This window comes from Microplitis demolitor, chromosome 5 (genome assembly GCF_026212275.2).
Source record: "Microplitis demolitor isolate Queensland-Clemson2020A chromosome 5, iyMicDemo2.1a, whole genome shotgun sequence".
Classification (NCBI taxonomy): Eukaryota; Metazoa; Arthropoda; class Insecta; order Hymenoptera; family Braconidae; genus Microplitis; species Microplitis demolitor.
This window is the reverse complement of record NC_068549.1, coordinates 14,344,088-14,371,859: the sequence shown is the minus strand read 5'-3', so window position 1 is coordinate 14,371,859 and position 27,772 is coordinate 14,344,088. Positions and strand designations below refer to the sequence as shown.

At 33.9% G+C, this 27,772-nt stretch overlaps 2 protein-coding genes across 2 annotated transcripts; both read left to right on the top strand.

The window, feature by feature from the left end:
• Positions 1-2,953: 2,953 nt before the first annotated feature.
• On the top strand, positions 2,954-3,858 carry LOC103574396 (putative uncharacterized protein DDB_G0271606). The gene is made up of 2 exons (XM_008553837.2): positions 2,954-3,269; positions 3,409-3,858. Exons 1-2 carry the CDS (start codon positions 3,171-3,173, stop codon positions 3,856-3,858), a joined length of 549 nt encoding a protein of 182 aa, XP_008552059.2. The 5' UTR covers positions 2,954-3,170.
• LOC128667802 (uncharacterized) lies at positions 3,825-4,963 on the top strand. The gene is made up of 4 exons (XM_053739428.1): positions 3,825-3,900; positions 3,977-4,104; positions 4,204-4,404; positions 4,636-4,963. The coding sequence occupies exons 2-4, from the start codon at positions 4,066-4,068 to the stop codon at positions 4,705-4,707; spliced, it is 312 nt and encodes a 103-aa protein (XP_053595403.1). The 5' UTR covers positions 3,825-3,900; positions 3,977-4,065; the 3' UTR covers positions 4,708-4,963.
• Positions 4,964-27,772: the final 22,809 nt, after the last annotated feature.

Here is a 27,772-nt window from a genome sequence, read left to right as displayed (position 1 = left end):
TACTAACAGGGCGCCAGGTAATTTTTATCACTGGAATCACCAAACCAGTGAATCTTAAGAAATAGATAAATTTTTGATCTGTGGAACTATCTCAAAACCACGCATAAATAAAACTGGATAATTTGTGATCTGTGAAATTATCACCAAAACCACGCAACTAAATAAAAAAAACTATAACTAAAACTTAACAAAGTGCTCAGGACTTATAAGCAAAAACAAAAACAGAGACTGGAAAAAACAACAACAGAGTTACGGTATGCCATGGTGTCGCTCAGTGTGTAGGTTTATGGAGAGAGGGAGTGGTCCGGGTTACATCATTCCAAATTCATGTATATTATCAGTGAATTTGCAATTTTTATTAAACAACAAATAATCTCAGATCTCCATTTAACAATTAACAAAATACTGTAGCTTCGTACAAACAATTCTTCTTTATAACAAAATACTGAATCTAATAATAATGAAGTTAATCTTAACAAAAAGGTAAATTGACATCTAAAGGATATGTATCGATACATTAAAAATCAATTAATTAATTACTAGAGCTAATTAACAATCAACTAATATTCAGTAACCTAGAACAATAAATTATAAAAACTGATATTCTAGAACATTCTCTTTAACAAAACCAGTAAAACTAACGTACATGGGTCTAATATTGACGTCAATTAAACGACAATTGGTTTAGTAATTAAACATATTTCTTATAATTATTTTATAAAATAATATTAACAATAAATCGGGAACACGACTCTAACTGTAACAATATTCTCATAATTCTCTCAGTTCTTAAATATTTTCTTTAATCAAAACAGCATAATATCTCAAGACTCTGACTCGAACTCAATTAATTATTGATAATTATAATAATTATTTCATACCTGATTACGGCTGAATAAAATATCAAGTAACATCTCACACTGTTGTAAATAATACTTCTGTAACAATAATCTTAATCTGTAGCTTTCCGCAATGCCATGAACTGTAACGCCATTTCTGGACACGTCTGCTCGCTTCGAGCGACCAGAGCTGAATGCTCACGTCCGTCCTCTTCGAAGGTCTCTCTTCGACTTCTTTTTTCTCAATCACCACTATCCAAAACCTCAAACTAAATCTTATCAATATCAATAACTGACCTCTATATTCTAAATCCATAAATCAATTTCCAAACTCTACTATGTCGGTAACTGGAGGCTTATCCCTCACCAAACGTACTCACTAAACCTGACTTTGAGTATAGATATCCCTGGTAGTTGCTCTCCTGGAACAGACTTCAGCTGGGATTGTAAAACTTAAACTAAGTGACCTATGACTTCCTCAGCGGTACAAGTGGTCATGGCTTGTCCTCTGAGGCCTGTCAGACAAAAACAATTAAAAATGACCAAACGGCTTCCACAACAGCAACGGTCACAATATTACTGTTGAGGCCTGCCAAACCAAAACTCAAAAACTGATCCCAATCTGCATCCATCAGATTTATTATATACTGGAGCACTAGCATTTCAGCTAGACCTCTGCAATCTACCAAGAAGTCTCATAGGGATAGAACTAGGTTCTTTCATCAAATGATACCGGGTACTAATTCAAGTCCTGCTCCCCGGTAACACTGACTTCTCCACATACTCAAAATTTCAAAACAGTAAACTAAAACTCAAACTTTATCATTATCTCAAGCTTTAAATCTCAAACCATATTCCATATTCAATTTCCATGATTCTGATTCTAAATCTTTACTATAATTTTTCTTAACAAAAGCCATAACTGTAGCTAAACGTAACTCCATATTTAATTCTTAAACTATAACTTAAATCAAAAATCTGTATCAAAATCGTTAATATCTGTACGCTAAATTCTAAGTCTTGAATTACCGTGCTCATAAATACAGTAAAATCAGTTGGTGTTTGTGACGTTCACTTTGATTTGACCCCCATACGAAAAATAACGTCACAATATATATATATATATATATATATTATAACGCTAAAATCTAAGGTATATTAATACGCTAAACTTTGCGCTACAACTTCGTTCTCTGCCTTTAGCCTCCAGTCTCAATAATAACAGGGCGCCAGGTAATTTTTATTACTGGAATCACCAAACCAGTAAATGTTAATAATTAGATAAATTTGTGATCTGTGGAACTATCTCAAAACAACGCATAAATAAAACTGGATAATTTTTGATCTGTGGAATTATCACCAAAAAACCACGCATAAAAAACTAAAACGAAAACAAAATGCTCAGAACTTGTAAGCAAAACCAAAAACAAAGACTGGAAAACTAAAAACAGAGTTACAGTATGCCATGGTGTTGCTCAGTGTGTAGGTTTATGGAGAGAGGGAGTGGTCCAGGTTACATCATTCCAAATTCATGTAGATTATTAGTGAATTTGCAATTTTTATTAAACAATCAATAATCTCAAATCTCTATTTAACAATTAGCAAAATACTGTAGCATCGTACATATAATTCTTCTCTATAACAAAATACTAAAATCTACTGATAATAAAATTAATCTTAACAAAAAGTATGTAACGGGGTAAAATTAATAAATTCAAATTTAAATTTTCATTGAATTTCCCGCGGTTGATTAATTACTAAAAATCGATTAACCCCAAAATCTCGATTATCGACTGGTTCCCGGAAGCGCCAATTTTGGAGCTCGTCCTCCTACCCCAATTAAAAGTTAATGAGAGTGGGAAAACTCACGAAAATTGCCAAAGGGTCGCGGAAGAAGATATATTAGTGAGTGTTCGGGGTGATTCGGGATACAGCCGTACCTATGGAGGGTAGAGGTAAGGAGCACTCTCTCATATGGGGCTTCACTTTCAAAAGTGTCCATGATAAGCTGTTAGATTATAGTTCCAAAACCAACTAAAAAGGCGCTGATGATCACTGATGATTCTATGTGAATTTGGCGATTATTGCTGAAGTGAAGTATGCCAAAGGGAAATAGTAAAGTACAGAAGTAGTTGTACTGAATAGAGTATTATATAAAAATAATGTATATGAGTATGCAATTGAAAACAGAGTCAAGTGAGAATAAACACGGTGAAATATAACCTGAAAAATTGTGATTTTTTTTTAAAGTACTGTTTCTAAATATTTTCAAGAACAATTTAAATTATTTATAAAACATATTTTTATTAAAGACTTATATTCTTAAACACTATGGTGAGAGCTTGTACTGTGAAAAGTTGCCCAAGTGGCCGGAAAAATAAAAAAGTAGTGAAAGAAACATCGTGTTCTATGTCTTTTTTTCAAGCAAAAGTATGTATATATGAAATTATAGTTCACATTAGAATTTTTTATTAAAAAAGATACTAGTAATATAGGTTTTGCATGAATGTATATAATTAATGAATTCAAATATATTAATCATTACTAATATTTTTGCATTAATGTTTAGACCTCAGCAAGGTTACAACATTGGACCAAATCTTTGGGTATAGCGTTGAAAGCATCCGATTACATTTGTCAATTTCACTTCAAGGAAAAAGATATAAAAATGTATTCCAAGATTGTCATCGAAAATGATGTTCACTTACATCATTTAAGCAGAAAAGATCTTACAGAAGACGCAGTACCAACGATCGAACATCAGTTGCAGCTCAATCCTCAACTGCAGCAACAAGATCAGCAACAACTAAATCAAGAGCAACAGCAGTCGGAACAAGAGCAATTGCAACCCGAACAAGAGCAACTGCAATCCGAGCAACAGCAACCAGAACAAATACCGCAAATTGAAAAACCAATTTCGTATTTCAGAAAAAATTTAACATTACTACCCCAGCATTGGACTTACGCTGAAAAATCTGACGATATGGAGTTTGTTCGAATTGATCCTGTGCGAATGTAGATCCAAAATCATATAGCTTTAAATGAGGATTTCTCTATTTCGGTAAATATACATGCTTTTTTCATTACATTGAATTATTTCACTCAATTAATTATTCAAATTAATTAATATTTTACAGGTTATTTTTACAAATTTTGAAAAAGTCAATTTAAATGATAAATTATCTTCACCTGATGAAATATTTGATTATTTAAAATCTGTGGAAAAATGGCCATTGTGCGTTGGCACGCAAATAGAGAAACAAAGGTAACGTAGATGTATAATTTGGAAATACTATAATAATTTGAGAAAACAAATGCGAAATGTCATTTGATTGTTTTTTTATTTTTAACTTAATATTTCAAGTACTCTAATGAATGCAAACGTGTAGTCATCGGTGATGAAGCTTATCGAAGGAACCAAATAAATCCAAGATGTAAATCTTGCAGAGTTCTCCGAAGCCGATTGCAGAGCTGCGATAGTACGGGTATTAAGTTGCAAAAATCGGTTGCACGTAAACGACGCACTGTAAATGTTATCAAGCAATGTAAACGTTTGAAGACAACGGTGAGTTTTAATTTCAACTTACTATTTTCATTAATATTTATTCAGATTTCATTATATGCATTTATTCTATTTTCTTTTCTTTTATTTTTTATCAAACGTTGCTTGAGGTATACTTTATACAGCACTTTTCCGTCTGGTTAAAAGAATCGGAAAATATGACGATGGAATTACCAAATAATTAAGATGAATTAGTAAATTAAGATTTTATATAGAACTATCTAATTTTTCCAGCAAGTAAATTGTCGTATAAATAGTATTAACTGCCACGAAACTATACCGGAATTTTCGATCAGGAGTGCATAAGAAAATGAAATTAAACATATACAATGAAAACTGGGGACCCAATTGTACAAAACAGCATTAAATTGTATGCCACAAGATCACCTTATACATAGATTTACAGTATTACTTTTTAAGTTATATTATCGATCAACAAATTGTACAAAAATTTTTCATTTAACGAAATCAAGGAATAAATTTAGTAGTACCATGACGGGAGAAAATATATCAGATTTAATTTAATCTGATTTTAGGTTTTTGCCTCCATGGAAACAATATTTTATTTGTTAATTTATCTTTAAGTTTATTTAAACTAATACAAAATATTTATTTTTGAAAATTATCTGTTTTATTTTAATGTTTAATTGTTTCAATCATGTTTTAACTATCGAAACTACGAAGACTGAGCAATTAAGTTTTAAATGTATTTATTACTTTTGTAAGACTCATTATATAAGCAGTATTTAATAATTGTTGAGAATTAATTATTATGTTAAAATGTTCTATTTTTTTAAATATATTTATTTACTCAATTTTTAATTTAATTATTCGTTATTATACAACCCTTCACTAAAAAAATTTTTATTTTTATCATTTATTGGTTATATTATTAATGGTATTTTATATTTCATTATTCAAAAGAATTCTGAAATTTTTTAAATTATTGTTATAAATTTACTCAATGTAAGAAATTATTTTATTATCTCGGCATTTCAAAATTTTATAACTAAGTTTTTGAAAGTCGCGCGTTTACGGACCGGATATATATCTTTCTTCGTTTCATTCTGTCCTACTCTAACAGTTTTAAGCGCTTTCGTTCAAATACCGTCATCAGCTTACAGCAGCGCCACCATAATTTCACATGACTTTATGGACACTTCTAATATACAGAGAGAGTGCTCCTTACCTCTACCCTCCATAAGCCGAACGGACCGACGATCTAACTGGTTGAAGGACAGCGTGTTGGAAAACAGGTAAATATACTAGGACTGGAGAGGTTAAAGTGGAACCTTCCAGCAGCTACAGCACTGAGAAAGATAATTAATTGTGTATCCGGCCGGATGCCGATACACTAATTTACATATCGCTAATTTGTATTAAATTTTCGCAGATTGGATCGTTAAATAAATTTGGAGAGTTGGGAGAAAAGTAATAACCTGGGACAGGAAATCGGCGGGAGGACGGAGAGAGAGAGAGAGAACACCACGAGATATTGAGAACAACAGCGAGTGTATCGAGGTAAATAAATTGTCAGCAGTCGCCATAATTTATAAATAATTAACGTTAATTAAAATTTAAGTTATTATTCGTGGGCAGTCGCCATTTCCGAGGTTATTTATAAGGAATAAGAGAAGTCTCGACAGAAGCCAGAATTCTTTTATTAATTAGTTACGCGGTCCGTCGGATAAAATTCTCGGCAAAGAGGCCAGAATTTTGAATTATCATTTACTAAGATTGGGGAAAAATTTCTCGGCGTGGAACCAGAAATTAGAATAGTTTTAAGTCATTGTTATATCATAATCTAATCGATATTAATCAATAAGAAAATTAATATAAAATTATACATAAGAATTAATGAAACTGAAAATTTTACTCTGTAATTAAGTGCTGTGAAAAATGATAAGAAATTTTATAATTAATTATTTAATTTTTAGTAAATCATGATGTCAGTAAATTAGTAAAATTGTGAAAGAAAATTTGAAATTGAACGCGAAGAAAGGAAGACACGAATTAGAGAGAGATAGATAGAGGCGCGCGAAGTTGAGAGAGATAGCGTCAGTCGTTGGCGTCAGTTTTCACGTGCCCGAACTTCTATTTTTACTTGATACTGGAAAACTGGATTTTCAAAACTTTCTCGTGGCAATAAAATCTTCCGGGTTAAAACATAGAAAGTAAAACAAAATTGGTATAATCAGTAAATGATAAATTAAAAATTACGAATATAAATTCAGTCCAATGGACAAATAAGTAAATTGATTAAATAAAACGTGTGTGTGTGTGCGATATAAAATGATTCCAGGGGAATTTTTAATTAATTATTTTGAAATAAATAGATCCAGGGGATCAGGCCGGTGGCCATTATAAATAAAGTCCAGGGGACAAAATTTATTAAGATCCAGGGGATCAGGCATTTTGCCAAAATTGTATAAGCCCAAGGGACTCACTTTTAAATAGATCCAGGGGATCAGGCCAGTGGCCAATCAAATATTTTAATTCATAAAGGCCAGGGGACAAATTAATCAATGTAATAAAGTCCGGTGGACGCCGTTAGTCAATAAAATAATTATAAGTGAAGTAAAACCCGGTGGGTAAAATTGTTTTGTGATAAATAAAATTGTTAATTATATTAATAAAAATATTGTGTAATAAATTTAATTCCTCATCCTTTCTCACTCTTGTAAAATTCAACGACCCTGAATTTTCTAAATTTAACATCTCCGGTTCTGGAAGGCCGAGTCTTATCTTCCAGTGGCGCCCTTATTAAGATCAATTAACAAAGGGGCCAAATTTGGCAAGGTTGAAAATTACCCTGTTACAAGTAAATTGACATCTAAATGATGAGTATCGATACATTATAAATAAATTAATTAATAACTAGAGCTAAATAACAATCAACTAATATTCAGTAAACCAGAACAATAAATTATAAAACCGATATTCGAGAACATTTTCTTTAATAAAACTAGTAAAACTGACGTACATGGGTCTCTTATTGACGTCAATTAATCGACAATTCGTTCAATAACGAAACATATTTCTTATAATTATTTTATAAAATAATATTAACAATAAATCGTGAACATGTCTCTAAACTGTAATAATATTTTCATAATTCTCTCAGTTCTTAAATCATTTCTTTAATTGAAACTAATATATATATATATATATATATATATATATATATATATATATATATATTATAACAGGGCTATGCTGTTACTCTGGTCGTCCTTAAATTACCTTTTTAAGGGCGCCACTGGAAGTGATAACGGCCTCCCAGAACCGGATCTTAGATCATCAGGGTCGGTGTAATTTTATTTAATTGTAAGAGAAGGATGAGGAAGGATAACTCATAAATAATTTACTATTTCAATTCACCAATTAAACCTTTTTATTTTCTCATGACCTAATTGACCTTTAAAATTTTTAACTTCACTTATAACCTTTTTATAAACCTTATTTTATACCTTTTTAAACCTTATAACTTCTTATATAAACCTTATAACATTAAACCTTATAAATCTTAGAACCTTATGACCTTATAACATTAAACCTTATGACATTAATTGACCTTAACATAAAACCTTATAACCTTTATAACTTCATTAAACCTTATAACCTTTTATTCATTTACCCGCAATAATTTTTATTAATAAAACCAGCCAACTACCTTTGGCGTTACCACACACTCCCACTTTGGTTAAAAATCGCTTTACCTTCGCGACACTTAATTACTAAATTAGCCAACTACCTTTGGCATTTCCACACACTCACACACACAATGATTAAAAATCGCTTAACCTTCGCGATACTTAATTACTAAATTAGCCAACTACCTTTGGCATTTCCACACACTCACACACACAATAATTAAAAATCGCTTAACCTTCGCGATACTTAATTACTAATGTTTTTCCTTAACTTCTTATTTATTTCACTCACTCGGTCCCCTGAACTTATTTTACACACACTTCTTAAATTAATTTTCCGCAATTAATAACTTAATTAATTTAGAGAATTATATAATTTTTAATTAATTTATTAATTGAATTTCCTTTTTCTATTTTATTGAGTATTATTTCCTTTCAATTTCTTATCACTTATTTTAATATCACAACCTTCACTCATTAATTTAATAACGCGTTACTTCATGTACTTTTATCACCACGATAATCATTCTTATTTTATTTACGCCTTTTTCTTAATTAATTATAATTTCTTTAATTACGTAAATTCTCCTAATTAATTTTACGACGCCTTCGACTACGGACTTCTCTTATTTTCCCGAGACAATTTTAATTGATTTTCTTAATTTATTATTTTTATTAAATTTTATTTATAAGTAATTAATAATTGACTAGCGTCTCTGACTAGATTCGACTGTTCCGGTGCGCGCGTCACTCGACCCACCTGGAAACTTCTAGAACAATTCCGGCTACCTGCCTGGAATTATTTTATACACGCAATGGCTCCGGCTACCTGCCTGGAGTTAATTAATTACTAAATCTTATAATTATCCGAATTTAATTTATTAATTTACTTTTGCAATTAATTTAATTCGCGAGGATTTTCTTTAGGCGCGACGATATTAACGTATGCCAAGTATTTAATAAAATTTTCCGGCTTCCCGCCTGGAATAAATTTTATAAATACCTCAACAATTAATTCTCCAGCTCTCTCGTCGTCGTCTCTGTCCGGGTTCTGTCTAGTTAATTGTCCTTGTTCTCGTTGGTCTCACTGGGTTCCGTCTCTCTTTCTCTCTTTACTCTCCTTTCTTTCCTTCTCTTTACTCTCCTTTAACCTGGTTAATTAATTTAACGGCGTCTGTATGGCGTCGGTTGTCTGGTTACTTCGTCTCTCCACCTCTCTACTCGGACGTCCCGGTGGTTAATGCCCGATTCTTGTTCCGGTCCCCGTTTTTAATTGCTCGCTCACTCTTGACTATAGTTGTCCTTTTTCCACTCCTACTTAACTCTAGGTGGGGTCGACGGTCGAGCAAGTGAAATTTCCATTTCCGGACGACTAGTCGCTACCTACCCGGAATACCCGAAGTGGTAATGTCACATGACCGACAGTGCGCATAATAGATTTTATTTTAAACTTAATTGAACGCGGTAAATACAAATTTACCCCGTTACACTCCCCCCTGCCAGACTGTCGCCCGGGTTGGAAATTGCAGATGCTCGTCGTCCAAGGATATAGGAACAGCAAGTTAAAACGAATGATCGGTACACGAAAATAGCAAAATTTGATGAATTTATTTTAGATAAGGACACGATAATTATAATTCCATATTATCATCCGGATCGTTGATAACTAGGTCATCATCGGAGTTGACCTCCAGTTCCAGGACTTCTTCACGGTCATCAAATGCCGGAATCTCTTCTTCACAGCCTGAGTCATCGGAGATGAAGCCTCTTCCGTAATGCAGGCGGTCTAAATCATCTGGTACCACCCAGTCCATTTGGGCCATATGTGGACCATTTGGACCCTTCTTCTTTTTATTCTTCTTCTTCTTCTTTTTCTCAGATCCAGTCGCTTGAGCCGCAGAACCACCAACCTGGACAACGAGCCTGGTTTGGACTCGCCGTCCGGTTAAGTCCTGAGCTGCTGCTGGATTAGGCCGGCTGGTTGATGTTGTCGCTGACGATGTTGATGGAACAACTGGTGTTGTCGGTAGAGCTCTCGCCTCCTCTTGCCACGGTGTTATGGCAGACCCGACAGATGGACCTGCGACAGATGATGGGTCGACTGCTGTAGAGGCTGGATTTTCCTGGGGTCGTGACGTTGTTAGCTCGGCGGCTGGAGAGGGGGTACCTTGACTACCACCCTCGGCCTCGGGTTGACGGGACGACAACAACAACCCAGGTATATCCACCTTGTCTCTTCTCCAAGCGGCCACCTGCCAAGTTGGCTCGACTCTAAGTGAGAGCTTCTTCAGGCCCTCTCGAACAATCTTCTCCTCAGGAAGTTTCAAAATTTCAGCCAACTTCGCCTTACGCAGCTCTCGGCGCTTGATGTTTTTCAGGCGGCGTCTCTCTTCCTGACTGGCAACGGCTGGTGCTTGCGAAGCCACACTACGGGTTGGTCCTGAAGACGATGTCTTAACCTCACTCACCGCTGCTGTTGGTCGTATAGTCGCAGCACCTTGATGAGTGGGGTTACCAGCGCTTGTAGCCTCAACGGTGTGAATAGCACTACTTCCTGATGGTCTCACGGCCTCAGCGACTCCCGCGACCTCCATGGGGCGGTTGGGGACAGTTGGTCGGTCCCTCGACACCACTGGACCCAATCTTTGGAGTGCAGACTGGCGTGGCGTCACTGGTGTTGGATCCTCCGGTATCCACAACCTGGCTGGTGGATTTGACACCAACCGGCCGGTTACTCTCCTACCTGGAGGACCATAAGGCCTACCTGCCCACCTGGTTCCCTGGTAAATTCTCCGGGTTGCCTCCGTCCAATCCCGAGCTCCCTCTCGGGACCTTCGTCTTCGATGTTCCATCTCAAACATAAACGGGTTAGTCATACGTCCGGGTTGAGATCGATATTAATTTTTATGAGAAATTTTGTCAGCTAAACGACTACTACGACGCGGTATTTTTAAGTCAGGTATATAATGCGTACCGAGAGATTTTCCGGAATCATTTTTAAGTTCTACTACAAGCGGACTTATGATTTTACTAATTGTAACTGGCCCGAGATATTTCATGCCTAAACTCGCGCTATATTTTTGATTTTTACTACTTAATTTACGATTCGGATAGAAAACCTTGTCGCCTAATTTTACTTCCGGTATTTTAAGTTCTGAATTTTTATTATAACTAGATTGTCTCTCATTTTCAGCCCTCATGATACTCTCGACCTTATGTCTAAGTTCGTCTAATCGTTGGACGCGTTGTTTCCATTCTTCGTTCTCAGGGAAAAAATCCTCCATCTCCAGTTCTGTCAGTTTATCGGACAACCTGGGTTCCTGTCCGTGTACCAGGAAATATGGAGACAGTTTTAATGATGCATGGTATGAGCTGTTGTAGGCTAGTTGAAATTCACCTAGATGGTCATCCCATCTGGTCTGGTCTTTGTTGATGTAAGCTCTGATCATCGGTTTTAATGTGCGATTTATCCTTTCCACTGGATTGGCTTGTGGATGTGCGACAGCCAACGGTGTAAATTTTACTCCAACAGATTTCAGATAATCTTGTACAGTCTCATTAACAAACTCCCTGCCATTGTCTGTTACCAGGAACAGCGGGTAAGATCTCAAAGAAAATGTACGTTTGAAAGCTTCCAAGACAGCAGCTCCAGTGTGTCGACGTAACGGATAGAGTTCAATGAACCTAGTATATAAATCTTGTATGACTAGAATATATTGATGACCTTTTCTGGATCGAGTAAAAGGTCCAGTTACGTCTGCTGCCACGATAGCCCAAGGTCTTATGGGTTGTCTGGTTTGAAACGGAGCTTTTGATGACGATTGCTTGTATTTGACTTGCTTACAGATTTTACAAGCTTCCACGTAACTTTCGACGTCTTGATACATACCAGGCCAATAAAATTGGACTTTTATTCGCTCATACATTTTTTCCCTCCCTAGATGTGCAGCATCTGGGTCTTCATGATGTTTTTGGAGTACTTGTTGAACTTCAGGATCTCGTAAAACTGTCTTCCATGCGTTATCATCTCCAACGATAGATTTCAACGGGTCTGGACGATAATATTCAAGTCTGTCTTCAACAATGCGCCAATCCGGATACCTTCCTGGATTGCGACGCACATTGTTGAATTTTACTGCATACCGATTTGACACTTGTAAATGCAGGCAATTATCCGAACCCAGTTGTTCTTTGATTCCCAGCCAATCTTCCGGAACAAAATCTTCATAAATACGAGACAATGCATCGGGACCTTCATTTTCTGTTCCTTTACGGTGTTCAATAGTGATTTGGTGTGACAATAGCTCCATGGCCCAACGAGCTAATCTGCCATTCGGATCTCTTAGTGAATGCAGCCATCTTAACGCAGCATGGTCTGTGACGACAGTGAACGGGGTACCTTCAAGATAACAGCGAAGCTTGCGAACCGCCCATACGACAGCCAGGCACTCTTTTTCAGTGGTAGTATACCGAGTCTCGGCACCCTTGAGTTGACGACTGAGACATATGATCAGAAATTCTTTTTGAGTTTCTGGATCTCGTTGAACTAAAATTGCTCCCAGTCCTGTATCACAGGCATCGGTATATAAATAATACGGGAGTCCAGCCTTGGGTACTGATAACGGATGAGCGTCGATAAGAGCTCGTTTTAAACGCTGGAACGATTCTTCTTCCAGATCTCCCCACTTCCACTCGGTGTTGACTCCAGTCAATTTATTTAAAGGACCCTGAGCCTTTGCTACATTTTGAAGATGTCGATGATACCAATTGACTAGTCCTAAGAAGCTGCGTAGTTGCTTTCTGGTTGTTGGCCGTGGATAATTAATTATTGGTGCTATTTTCTCTGGATCCGTATGCAGACCATCTTTATTTACAACAAATCCAAGGAATTTAACTTCAGGTCGACAAAATTTACTTTTCTCGGGATTTATGAGTAACCCAGCATCTCTAAAAACTTCAAACACCAAACTTAAGATTCTTTTGTGTTCTTCTAATGTTTCACTGATGACTATCCAGTCATCTAAATATGCAAAGACTTGTTCGGCCCATTTCGTCGGTAATTCTCGATCAACTAGAATTTTATGGAATCTTTCTTTCAATTCATCCATAGCTTTTTGAAAAGTACTTGGAGCACCTACTAGTCCATACGGCATCCGTAACCACTCGAATTGCCCTCGTCCTTCCACAGAAAAAGCGGTGAGAGGAATCGACGCAACTGCCATGCGGATTTGATGGAAAGCTTCTTTTAAATCCATAGTACTTATATAAACTGCACCGTGTAATGCGCTCAATATGCGTAACATATTAGGTAACGGGTGAGCTGGTGGTATTGTCACTCGATTAATAGGCCGATAGTCTACACAAAATCTCCAGGTGTTGTTGGGTTTAGCTACCATGACCGGTGAACACGACCAAACACTGTAACTTGGTCTTATAAATTTCTTCTCAAGTAACTCGTCGATTTGCCGATTTAATTCCTCGTTGATCACAGGACTGCGTCTATATGGTTTAATCCTGACTGGTCTAGCGTCAGGTTTCAAGACAATTTCGTGCTCGATGATGTTAGTTAATCCTTGATTCGGCATCGCTTCAAATTTTTCCATTTCAGTTTTGATAAAATTTTTGAAATTTGATTCTTCATCAGCTGTCATTGATAAGCACCTCGACGAATTTTCTTTACATGATATAAGTTCAAATTGATGTATTTCAGGATGACCACTGAACTGCCAAGTTTTCTCTTTGCTGTTTATAATGACTCCAAATTGTAATGCAAAGTCCATTCCTAGGACCACAGAATGTCCAAGATCTTCAAGTACACTTAAGTATTGTTCACCAGCGACCGATCCTATCTGTATAATAAACGGGGCACCGCCAAGGCTTTTACACAAAGTATGATTGGCCAGTAAAACACCTCGCTTTTGTGTATCATCAGGTCTTAATTCACCTGACGCGTACTCCTTGATGTCTTCATATACTTTTGCATTGATATAGGATCTCTCACTGCCAGTGTCCAGGATACCATTGAGTTTTATACCAAAAATCCAAAGTGATACTGGTATTCTTGCTGTATATTCTGGTGGCTTTGGACCTGAACCAGGAATAAAAATTTTTCTTTCAGCTAGACGGTATTTTTGAGCAGCTGACAATGATTTATTTTGAAGAATTCCAGGAATGAAAGCTTCTCGAGATGTAGACGTTGTAAATGTATCCGCTACCTGCGAGTCTGGAGACTGGTTAAAAGAACTACCTAGTTCCAGAGGACGCGGTAACGATACATTGAAGTCGAGATCAACTGGTTCCAATCCAGGTGGAAATTCATCTTCCCATTGGGTTTCAGGTTCATCATCATCTGGTTCTTCTATAGATGTAATTGAATTCAGATTAATATTCTCGTCTGCTTGATTGAGATCTTCAACGATGCAATTTGGATCTTCTAAAAATTGAATTAATTGATTAATAATTTCTGTAGAATTACTTGACAGGTCTGCTTGAGTTAATGAAATTATATCCTCTACGTATATCGTGTTCACGGACATGTCAGACAATTGTAAGTCACTACCTGGAATGGAGTATCGCGGCGAACCTACCTGCGACATCTTATTCCGGCTATCAGGTTGAGATACACTACCTGGTTGAGAATAGTGCGGTGAAACTACCTGCACAACCTCTTGCCGGTTAATTTTATTATCTTGTTTTGGTTTATTTAACCCCTTAGTTACTCCAAAATTATCCTGAGCCGACGGGGAATTCGGTCCAGGTATTAATCGTTTTTTCGATTGTCTTCAGGTACATTATTGTTCTCCTGACGTCCTTGAGGTGGATTGTCAGGTGAGGTTGAAGCATTTGGTCTATTATCATTACTATAAACCGCTAAGTTACAATTATTGCGGGTATGACCAACTTCAAAACAAATATTACAGACTTCCTGTCTGGGGTTTTGACATACCTCGAAAACGTGACCTGGAACTCCACAGTTGAAACACGGTCTGTTGTATCTTGGAGCGACTACTGGATTCTGATTAAAGCCGGATAACCTTCCTGGCTCCTGAATCAGACGAGGTCTAACTTGTTGTTGCTGTCTGTTGTTGTATTGGTAATTTTGAGGTCGGTAATAATTAGTATTATTCCTCATTTGCACTCCATATCTGTTGTTATAAGTTGCTGGTGGTGGTGCAACCATCAGATTACATCTGGACGGTTCCAATTCATCTTCTTCATAAACTGCTTCATCAGACGGAGATTGTATCAAATTAAATCTGGTTTTATCTTGGAATTTTACAGTTTTATTCACGACAGCAGTCGGTTGTTGAGCCTCCTCTATGCACCTTGTAGCTTCATGTAACGCATTTAATAGGTCTTCATACGTATAGACTGATCTGGCGAATACCAGAGTACGTAACTCATCTGTCAGATGATTACGGATAGAGGCGACTTGTTCCGATACTGGTGGGGGTATCTGCATTGACTGATACTTCTGCTGGATTTTTAATACAAACTCAGTCACGTTATCCCCAGGTTTCATCCGCATCTTACTGATTTCCATAATAATCTGATGGTCTGTAGCTGAGCTGCCGAAAGCTTTTCTAAATTCCGTCTTAAATTGGATGTAATTTTCCCAGCGCAGATAGTTTGCGTCAAACCACCGTGCTGCAGCTCCTTGAAGTATATAACTCATCGCCTTGAGCAAATCCCACTCGGACCAACCTTCACGGTGTGCTCTGGCTTCCGCAGCATACAAGAAGTCATTTACAGTCATGTTCTCCTGAGGAAAATGTAAATTTCCCATTTTCAGACTCTGCAAAATATCCTTCCATCGTCTGTCGTCGAAATTCCTGCCTTGGTTTTGTTGGAAGACTGGATTCTGAGCGGGTCTTCCCGGTAGGTCGTAGAGATGACCATCTACCTGGGGTTGACTCCCTGCTCGACCTCCCTGGTCGTTATTTGGCACTGGAATCTGGCCTTGTTGTTCCATTTGTAGTTGACGTAATTGATCTTGCAGATAATTGATACGATCTGCCACTGATGGATCACGATGATTATTTTGCTGAGCTTGTGGCTGATGTTGGTGTTGTTGGGGACCCAAGCTCTGAGGTCTATGAGCAGCTGGGCACTCCCCCCTCGCCAAACGTTGACCCATCGGGGAAATGTTTGCACCACTAAGCTGGAACTCAGCTGCTCTCCAATCCACTGGTGAATTTGATCGCCATGAATTATCACGTGAATTTAGTCTGTTGTTAATTTCCCGTTGTTGGTCTATGAGCTCTCTCATCATTTGGGACAGTTGATTAATCGTCACAGCATTTTCTTCATTTATATTACGTTGATTATTTGACATTCGACGTATTTGCTGTGTGCTGTTGTCCATACGATTAAATATACGTCTCATATCTGATGGAATATTGTCCTGAAGATGATTGAGACTTCCAGCAAAATCCATTTGATTATCAACTACTCTCTCCTGCCTATGGAGATCACCCACCTGCGTTCTGGGTGGAAAATTCCATCCATCTGCGGTTCAGATCGTCCCGTGATTTCCTAGCAGTGTGTTTGTAAGTATTGGATATGGCGGTGGTGGATCCAATGTCAGTGAATTTGTAACCGTACTAGTTGTAGTTGTAACTGTTGGCGTTGTTCTGGTACAAGTAGTGACTGTTGTGACTGTTGTTAATCTTACTGATGCACCAGGATTTGATGTAATTGTCGAGCGGTTAATTCCCCTACCTGCTGACAACCTGCGTCCTCCAGCCATTTCTGAATCTTCTTCTTGGTTGAACATAATCACCATTTATAATTTCACTTGTATAATGTTTTATTTAATATTAATTTATCACAAACAAATTACTGGCGGATTTATTTTAAGTTTTATTCTTGACAGAAACTTAATCGTTTATTTACGGTTTTATTACCAAGTAATTTTAATCTTTCTGTTTTCGAGTTTGAGGATTATTCTAAAAATAGAATCGTGACACATCCGGTAATATTTTAAGTCGATAATTATTTTACTTATAAATTTTACTTGCGATTTTGTTTTAATTATTTATACTGAAAATTATAAGTAAATTCTATGACTAAATTATTTTATAGAATAATTATCGAAATCGGTTTACTAATTATTTCATGTATTATTTTAATTATTATTACTTTTAATTATTAAAATTATTTATCACAGTTATTTCAGTCTTAATATTTTCTGTACTTTGTGAATTTTATTTCAATATTTTTCTACCTAATTTTATCCAATACTTTTTCTATTCAAATTATTTATCACAAAATCAAAGTTTTCAAATTTTAACTTAAACTCAATTTTTCTCTTTCCAAAATTTCCATGAATTTTATCCGATGCCACGCCACACTATTTTTAATTTTTTTTTTTTTTTTTTTTTTTTCACGCCACGCTACTATGAATTTATTTTTTTCCACGTCTTTAATTTATAAATTAACTCCTCAACCTCTCTTACAATTAATTACGGGGTTTTCAAATGTTGGGCGCCAAATATAACAGGGCTATGCTGTTACTCTGGTCGTCCTTAAATTACCTTTTTAAGGGCGCCACTGGAAGTGATAACGGCCTCCCAGAACCGGATCTTAGATCATCAGGGTCGGTGTAATTTTATTTAATTGTAAGAGAAGGATGAGGAAGGATAACTCATAAATAATTTACTATTTCAATTCACCAATTAAACCTTTTTATTTTCTCATGACCTAATTGACCTTTAAAATTTTTAACTTCACTTATAACCTTTTTATAAACCTTATTTTATACCTTTTTAAACCTTATAACTTCTTATATAAACCTTATAACATTAAACCTTATAAATCTTAGAACCTTATGACCTTATAACATTAAACCTTATGACATTAATTGACCTTAACATAAAACCTTATAACCTTTATAACTTCATTAAACCTTATAACCTTTTATTCATTTACCCGCAATAATTTTTATTAATAAAACCAGCCAACTACCTTTGGCGTTACCACACACTCCCACTTTGGTTAAAAATCGCTTTACCTTCGCGACACTTAATTACTAAATTAGCCAACTACCTTTGGCATTTCCACACACTCACACACACAATGATTAAAAATCGCTTAACCTTCGCGATACTTAATTACTAAATTAGCCAACTACCTTTGGCATTTCCACACACTCACACACACAATAATTAAAAATCGCTTAACCTTCGCGATACTTAATTACTAATGTTTTTCCTTAACTTCTTATTTATTTCACTCACTCGGTCCCCTGAACTTATTTTACACACACTTCTTAAATTAATTTTCCGCAATTAATAACTTAATTAATTTAGAGAATTATATAATTTTTAATTAATTTATTAATTGAATTTCCTTTTTCTATTTTATTGAGTATTATTTCCTTTCAATTTCTTATCACTTATTTTAATATCACAACCTTCACTCATTAATTTAATAACGCGTTACTTCATGTACTTTTATCACCACGATAATCATTCTTATTTTATTTACGCCTTTTTCTTAATTAATTATAATTTCTTTAATTACGTAAATTCTCCTAATTAATTTTACGACGCCTTCGACTACGGACTTCTCTTATTTTCCCGAGACAATTTTAATTGATTTTCTTAATTTATTATTTTTATTAAATTTTATTTATAAGTAATTAATAATTGACTAGCGTCTCTGACTAGATTCGACTGTTCCGGTGCGCGCGTCACTCGACCCACCTGGAAACTTCTAGAACAATTCCGGCTACCTGCCTGGAATTATTTTATACACGCAATGGCTCCGGCTACCTGCCTGGAGTTAATTAATTACTAAATCTTATAATTATCCGAATTTAATTTATTAATTTACTTTTGCAATTAATTTAATTCGCGAGGATTTTCTTTAGGCGCGACGATATTAACGTATGCCAAGTATTTAATAAAATTTTCCGGCTTCCCGCCTGGAATAAATTTTATAAATACCTCAACAATTAATTCTCCAGCTCTCTCGTCGTCGTCTCTGTCCGGGTTCTGTCTAGTTAATTGTCCTTGTTCTCGTTGGTCTCACTGGGTTCCGTCTCTCTTTCTCTCTTTACTCTCCTTTCTTTCCTTCTCTTTACTCTCCTTTAACCTGGTTAATTAATTTAACGGCGTCTGTATGGCGTCGGTTGTCTGGTTACTTCGTCTCTCCACCTCTCTACTCGGACGTCCCGGTGGTTAATGCCCGATTCTCGTTCCGGTCCCCGTTTTTAATTGCTCGCTCACTCTTGACTATAGTTGTCCTTTTTCCACTCCTACTTAACTCTAGGTGGGGTCGACGGTCGAGCAAGTGAAATTTCCATTTCCGGACGACTAGTCGCTACCTACCCGGAATACCCGAAGTGGTAATGTCACATGACCGACAGTGCGCATAATAGATTTTATTTTAAACTTAATTGAACGCGGTAAATACAAATTTACCCCGTTACAATATATATATATATATATATATATATATATATATATATATATATATATATATATATATATATATATTAGATTGGGCCAAAAACATCAACTATTTTTTTTTCTTTCGATACTGTAAAAATAATATTCCTGATGACCAAAAAAAATTATTGTGCAAGTTTGAGCCCTTAATATTGATATTAAGAGGTGTATCGTTACGACTATTCGTTTTTTGACAGAAATTTCATCTTTTACCCAAAACTCGTAAATCATCTGTTTGAAAAATTTGAGCAATGTCTATTATTGAAGGAAATTGAATTCCCTAAAAAAAATCTCTCTTTATAAATTGACGTAAAACGAGCCGTTTTCTTGTAACCGTGCCTTAAATATTAGGTGTACAAAAAAGTTCTACCCGTTTTTTGTCAAAAAAAAATATATTTAAAAATTTTAAATAAAATACAAATTTTAATGAAAATAACCACCATCAGCATCTACTACCCTTTGCCAACGCTCGGGCAACTGATGGATCCCACGGCGATAAAAGGCTTGATCTTTTGTCGAAATGAAATCATCTATTGTTTTTTGCATTTCGTTTTCATTTTGTAAGTGTTTGTCAGCCAAGTAATTTTGAAATAAACGGAATAGGTGAAAATCACACGGTGCAAGGTCTGGTGAATACGCCGGGTGCGGTAAAACTTCCCACTGTAAATCATTTATAGTGTGGTGGACGATTGAACTTCTATGAGGCCTGGCGTTATCATGCTGCAGTATCACTGGTCGAGGTTTTTGTCCCGCAAATCGTCTTTTACTGTTGATTTCATCTGCTAATTTTTTTAATTGACAACTGTAGCGTTCTCCAGTAACGGTTTCTCCTGGTTTGAGTAACTCATAATATAGCACGCCCCACTCATCCCACCAAATACAAAGCAATATTTTTTTCCCAAAAACATTACGTTTTGGTGTTGATGTCGTTGGTTGTCCTGGGTCTACCCAATGTTTTCGACGTTTAGGATTCTCATAGTAAACCCACTTTTCGTCCCCTGTTACAAGTTTCCACAAAAAACTTTTTTTTTTATGTCGTGAAAGCAACGACAGGCAGGTGTCAACTCGTCTCTCTCGTTGTTCTGGAGTTAATTCATGAGGTACCCATTTTCCTTCTTTTTGAATCTTACCTAAAGCATGTAATCTTTCAGAAATAGCTTGTTGAGTAACGTTTAACTTTTTCGCAAGTTCTTGTTGTGTTTGTGCAGAATCTTGATTCAGTAATTCTTCCAATTTCTCGTCACTGATTGTTGAAGGTCTTCCAGAGCGTGGTTTATCATTTAAATTAAAATCTCCGTTTGTGAATTTCCGAAACCATCTTCGACAAGTACTGTCATCAATAACACTGTCACCATAAGTTGCACAGATTATTCTTTGAGCTTCAGCAGCACTTTTTCCTTGATGAAATTCATATAAAAGACAATGGCGGATATGCTCATTACTTACTTCCATTTTTAACTTAATAAAAAAATATATATATCGAAGATTAATATATTAAAAGTTTGATGAATTTAAAGAGTACAAACAGATGTGCATGTACATATACGTATTCATAGCTAACCTATAAATAGCTGTTAGATAACTCCATCTTTGAAAAACGGGTAGAACTTTTTTGTACACCTAATATTAATTTGTTTTCTAAATTCTTTGTTTCTATTTTGGATTTTTATAACTACTAGAAATATTAAAATTTTCTTTAACCAAGATACATATTCTTGAAGAAAATTTAATGGTCTACAAAAAAGGTCTCTTAACATTTTTTGCTAAATTCACTCCTTCCAAAGTTATTCAAGGTTGAAGTTGAGTCAAAACGACTTAAATAATCTGAATAACTTTTAAAGGAGTAAATTTAGCAAAAAATTTTAAGAGACCTTTTTTGTAAAGCATTAAATTTCCTTCAAAAATCTGCATCTTGACTAGGAAAAATTTTTAAATTTCTAGCAGTTAGAAAAATCCAAAATAGAAACAAAGAATTTAAAAAACAAATCAATATTTAAGGCACGGTTACAAGGAAACGGCTCGTTTTACACCAATTTACTAAGAGAGATTTTTTTTAGGGAATACAATTCCCTTTAGGAATATACATTACTCAAATTTTTCAGATAGATGATTTACGAGTTTTGAGTAAACAATGTGTAACGGATAAAATTGGTGTATTTCATTGATTAAAGTAACAACGAAAAATATTCAAATTAATTATTTAGCAAATTAGAAACAACTACTCCTTTGCTCGGATTTACTCGCTGGAGTCCTGAGTTAAAAGGGGTTTCCAAGTTAGACACAGATTTTAAACAAAGAAAACAAAACTTTATTTAAACAACTTTTTTTTTACACGGGGATTGGCTTAGAGCCTTTTTCTACTACCTTTACAAACAAATAAATGATCCGATAAGTAATAATAATAGTTACGCAGTCGCTCAGCGACTTCCTCGTCGCATACACTCATACACACACCAAAATCTCGCGGGCTAAATCGCGGTTCTACCCCTCGCCGAATGCCTTGGGGTATCTGGTCGACTTTCCCCTCGATCCTACACGAGGTCTCCCTCCCAAAGAGCAAGCGGATGGTCTCCGTCGAACCCCCACCTACTCGTCTAGTTTCACCTGCCGTACTTCCGCAGAAGGCCTCAGTACGGGGACACCAAATCTCCACGAGAGTAAAATTTCACTTACCTTGGCCTGGGTCAGACTCGAGGTAGGTGAATTTCCTTCTGTTGTCCGGAGAATGGCCTTCCTCTGGAGAACGTCTCAGAAGACTAAGTTGCCTATACAGGCTTTTGCCATCGATCTTAATACCTGGCCTTTCCGCCGTGAGTACGGAAAGAATAATTCCCGTCGCCCTCTAGCGTCGCCCGCGCAAATACAGTGGAAGAGAAATTATGTTAAGTCCCAATTCAATTTTTATAAAGGAAATAAAATGAAGATTAAATGAAAGAAATATAATGTCGAGAGAATAAAAATCTTACTAAGTCCCGATCGCTCATTTTCTCATTATCTTTCTATTCGTTCGTTCGCCATCGCTAGTACTTCTCTCGGCCGGCCAAATTCTCAGTATTTTAGTATTCACTTAACTTCTTAAATGAATTCTTTTTCTTTCATTTCACGATTTTATTCTATTAAAATGATGTTTTCCAAATTCCTTTAGATTTTATCACTCGGGACTTAGAAGAATCTTAAACTCTTGATATTATATTTCTTATTTTGACTTCTCTTACAATTCTTTCAATCTTTTAATTCTTTTAAAAGAGATTCATTCGGAAATAAATTTTGCCTTTTTTATTTCCCTTTGATTTTAGTCACTCGGGACTTAGAATAATTTCGCTCGGTCGCGCATTCATTCGTTCACATGTACTGGTAATAATAATAATAATAATAATAATAATAATAATAATAATAATAATAAAAATAATACAACCATAGGAATAATACTGATAGTATAATAATAAACGCAAATAGAATCACAATAGTTTCCAACAGTCATAGTCAAGTAAAAAGAAAAATAGATTCACAATAGTCGTAGTAATAGTTATAATAATAATAATAGTAGTAGTATTAGCAATAATAACCGCAAATAGTGATAGTAATACATAATACAACGTAATACTAATCATAGTATTAAGCATAGTATAGAATAAGTATATAATTAGTCACCAATAGTAATAGTTGCATGTGTAATAGCAAAACAATAGTTCTAGTTATAGTAATAAGAAAATAGTAGTAATCACAAGTAATATTAGTAATAGTAGTCATAGTAATCCTCATAATAAGTGAATCACAAATACTAGTAGTAACAAGACAACAATAATAAATCGAAGTAATAAGGAAACACAATAGTAATACATGGAAAGAATTTTCGTATGAATATTGCCATGTTATTTATTCTAAAAAATACTCTAAATCGAGTAATCTTGGGCCATCATGACTTTTTACTTTTGAATTACGAAATTCTACTCTTTCAGTAAGTAAAAATCAATCAGATTAATTTTTACTCATACTTACGAGTAAAAATTACACCTAGCGGCTGCCTGATAAATTCTCTCTAGTTCAATTTTTACTTGACGGTTATGATAAAAAGTTGATGATTCAATTTATAAAATTTATATTGAATTGAAATAAAAATTACACTGAAAAGGCTGAAATTTCTATAAAAAATTTAAAAACCACCTAATTGCTTTAGAATATGAATTAATATAAATATTTGGAAAAATAATAAAAAAAAAAAAAATAACTCGTGTTGTGTTGAAAAAGAAAAGATACAATTTTTTTTTTTTTAATTTTAAAATAAATATTAAGTTATAGAGATACAGAGACCGTCTTTTTTTCCAAGCCTACGTTTGTGTACGTAACATGTCAGTTGTCGCGAGAAAAATAAACGACATTTATTCGAAGCTGATATTAACTGAAGATTAACGGAGACTACTGAAATATTACTCTGCAGTTTAAAGTAAAAATTACTTCCATAGATTAGAAAATTTATTCGAGTTAGAAGCAGTTTTTCTTAAAAAAATTAATGGGAATTAAAAATATATTAAATTAAAAAATATATTGGGAAGTAAAAATTAATAGCATGGAGTAAAAGTTAATAAATTAAGATGAGATATTTACAAGAATCGATTAAATATAAGAATTTAAAAAATTTATTCAATAATAGAGTAAAACATAGTCTAGCAATGTTAATATTTAAACAAAAAATTTAAATTCAAAACAAAAAATACCAATTTTTTGCAACGGCCCAGGATTACTCGAAATTACAGAGTAGTTTTTATCAAAAAATTCTTTCCGTGTAGTGATAGTAGAGTAGAGTAAGTCATAATAAAAATAAATCACAATATTAATAATAATAATCACAATCGATAATAAAAAAACTGGTCCATTCTCACACTATCACAAATTAAATTTCTGTTAAAAAACGAATAGTCGTAATGGTACACTTCTTAATATCAGTATTAAGGGCTCAAACTTGCACGATCATTTTTTTTTATCATCAGGAATAATATTTTCACAGTATCGAAAGAAAAAAAAAATATTCGATTTTTTTGGCCCAGTCTAATATATATATATATATATATATATATATATATATATATATATATATATATATATATATATATATATATATATATATATATATATATATATTATATAGTATATAGTTAAAATTTATATTAATATTATTAATTTATATTATATAGTTAAAATTTTTTACAAATAAGAAAAAATTATTTTTTACAAAAAAAATAAATCAAATCGAAAAAATACCAAGTACTTAAAATCCTACCAAAAACAGATTTTCTGTATAAATTCGCGCTAAGTACACGTTTAAAATTTTTTAAAAGTAAAAAAAAAAATTATTTTTTACAAAAAAAAAGTCAAATCGAAAAAATACCAAGTACCTATTATGATGCAAAATCATAACAAACATTTTCATAAAATTTCAAAAAAAAAAATTGTATAACAAAATTTCAATGTACTTGGTGTGTGTTACTACATGTAGTCAAGCAAAATTAATTTCTAATAAAATCAAACATGTTTTTTTTTACTCTTTTGTAAGCACACCAAGTACATTGAAATTTTGTTATACAATTTTTTTTTTGAAATTTTATGAAAATGTTTGTTATGATTTTGCATCATAATAGGTACTTGGTATTTTTTCGATTTGACTTTTTTTTTGTAAAAAATAATTTTTTTTTTACTTTTAAAAAATTTTAAACGTGTACTTAGCGCGAATTTATACAGAGAATCTGTTTTTGGTAGGATTTTAAGTACTTGGTATTTTTTCGATTTTATTTATTTTTTTTGTAAAAAATAATTTTTTCTTATTTGTAAAAAATTTTAAACGTGTACTTGGCGCGATGTTATACAGAGAATCTGTTTTTGGTAGGATTTGTTTTCTTTTTGTCGTGTTGGTTGTGAATAGTTTTAATGTATACTATTAGAAATCGACTTCCAAACTAAACTCAAAAAATTCGTCTTAAAGTAATGCGTAGTCGTGATATATAACACGTGAGGGTATACTGTTTATAGTATTATTTTTTAGAAACAATATAATAGTACTAACTAATAATTTAGTACTGCCAAACATTATAACCTGCTTGATCTATTTTTATAAGACAAATAGTTGCAGTTGTTTAACGACAGTTCGCATTAAAATTAACGTAATATATATTATCAACGTCGGGCTTTTCTGTTAATAATTTTAAATATCAAATGGTTTAGTGGTTTGACCCCTCCTCCAGCATCTTTCATCTATTACAACTAGCAAGTGGTGCAAAGTACTTATCCTCCCTCTCCTTTGACCCAAGGGTATGCTTTTCTTTTTTTTCAGAATTTCCATGGACATATAAATATACATATATATATATATATACATATATATATATATATATATATGCACTAGCTATTGCTTGCGCGCTTCGGTTGACACGTCGTAATGTTGGATGAGTCTTTATTTTTTATTTATTATTGACATCGACATCTTCACATTTACCATTCAAATATTCGTAAACATACTTATTCTCTTGCACTTTTCTACGGAAAAAAAAGTTGTAAGTGGTATTAAAATTTTTTAGAATCATCTGATGCGTCATTAGTTGTTAGTCCATAATAATGACTTAATTAGAGAAAATTATGCGTATTTTCGACGCAATTAGTAAGTAAAAATACAGTCGAGTCTCGTTATGAGTCCGTGAACCAGGATTTCCACGGAAGACCTTCCCCCTCCACAACGTGAAAAAAAAATTAATTTCAGAGTCTCGATATGAGTCCGTATATTCATGAAAAGAAATTAAGAGTTTATTTATCATATTAGTCCTATTTACGTATAAGAAACATAACACTCAAGTCAAACGGACTCATAACGAGATACTGGAAACAATCACGTACACACTCACACGATTAAAAAGTAGGGGAAGTTCAACTCACGACTGTCGCCTGCGCTGACAGAGTGGGGGTACACAAATTCTTAGAATTATATTCCCCTACACCCCTTTATGCGGGTTCATAACGAGACTCGACTGTATTTCAATTGATCTACATATATATATGTGTATATATATATATATATATATATATATATATATATATATATATATAAATATATATAGCACTAAATTGCCTGATTTGGCACTGTCTAGCGGATATAACTATATATACAACGAAAGGGTTTAAAATTTTGACGTAAATATTGACTGCAAGTTGTTACCAACGTTCGTAGAAAGTTGACGATCATCTACTACCGCAACCTGTCACTAACTTTCTGCATGATATAATGTAATTTTAATAGTTATTATACTAAAAATTATGTTTATCATTAGAAAATTGTTATTATTAGTAAAATAATAATAATGATAATAATAATTAATAATAATAATAATTTTTATTAAAAACCGTAAGATGGACGGTGGAGTAAAGGACTTTCATGATAAAATGTAATTTTAATAGTTATTATACTAAAAATTATGTTTATCATTAGAAAATTGTTATTATTAGTAAAATAATAATAATGATAATAATAATTAATAATAATAATAATTTTATATTGGCATACATTGGAACGGTATTTGCGGCCAACTTGATAACAAGTTGCAACAGTTGGTTGCCACTAGCTCGCTTCCAAATTGATTATCAGAAATCGCTTAATGAAGTTGTATATTTGAGCTCCAACTTAACTCCTCATTATAAACCAACTCAATATAAACCGATCCGATTTATTTCAATTGCAATCATTTGTTGGTCGTTTGTCGATCAATGTTGACCTATCAAAGTTGTTTGAGGGTTAATTGCTTAATTATGAAAAAGTAAATAAAAATTAACCTTTAATTTTTTTCATTGAACCCTTCTATTTCGATATTTTTTTTATTTTTTTATTTAGATTGCTAGGAAACCGTTTGTCGGTGATTGTTGGTGGAAACAAATAAAACAGTAATTTATTTATAACAAAAATGTAATTAAAAAACTAGAATTTCCATTACAAGTCTTCAATAAATAATATTTTTTTTGTATAATGATATTTTGTTTTTTTATAATGATATTAAATCTTCCGTTAAAAAATTAACTTAAAAAATAATTATTTGTTTCCATTGATTAAAAACCTGATTTCCAAATTTCGCCAATAAGGCGCTGACAGGTAGCGCCACAATGTTGTTAGATGTACGAAATTACCCTAAAAACCACTTTAGATTAAAACTGACAGTAATTTGACAATTGAAATTATCAAAATGTGCTGCCTGAATTGGCCGACAATTTGATAGCAAAACTTGAAAATAA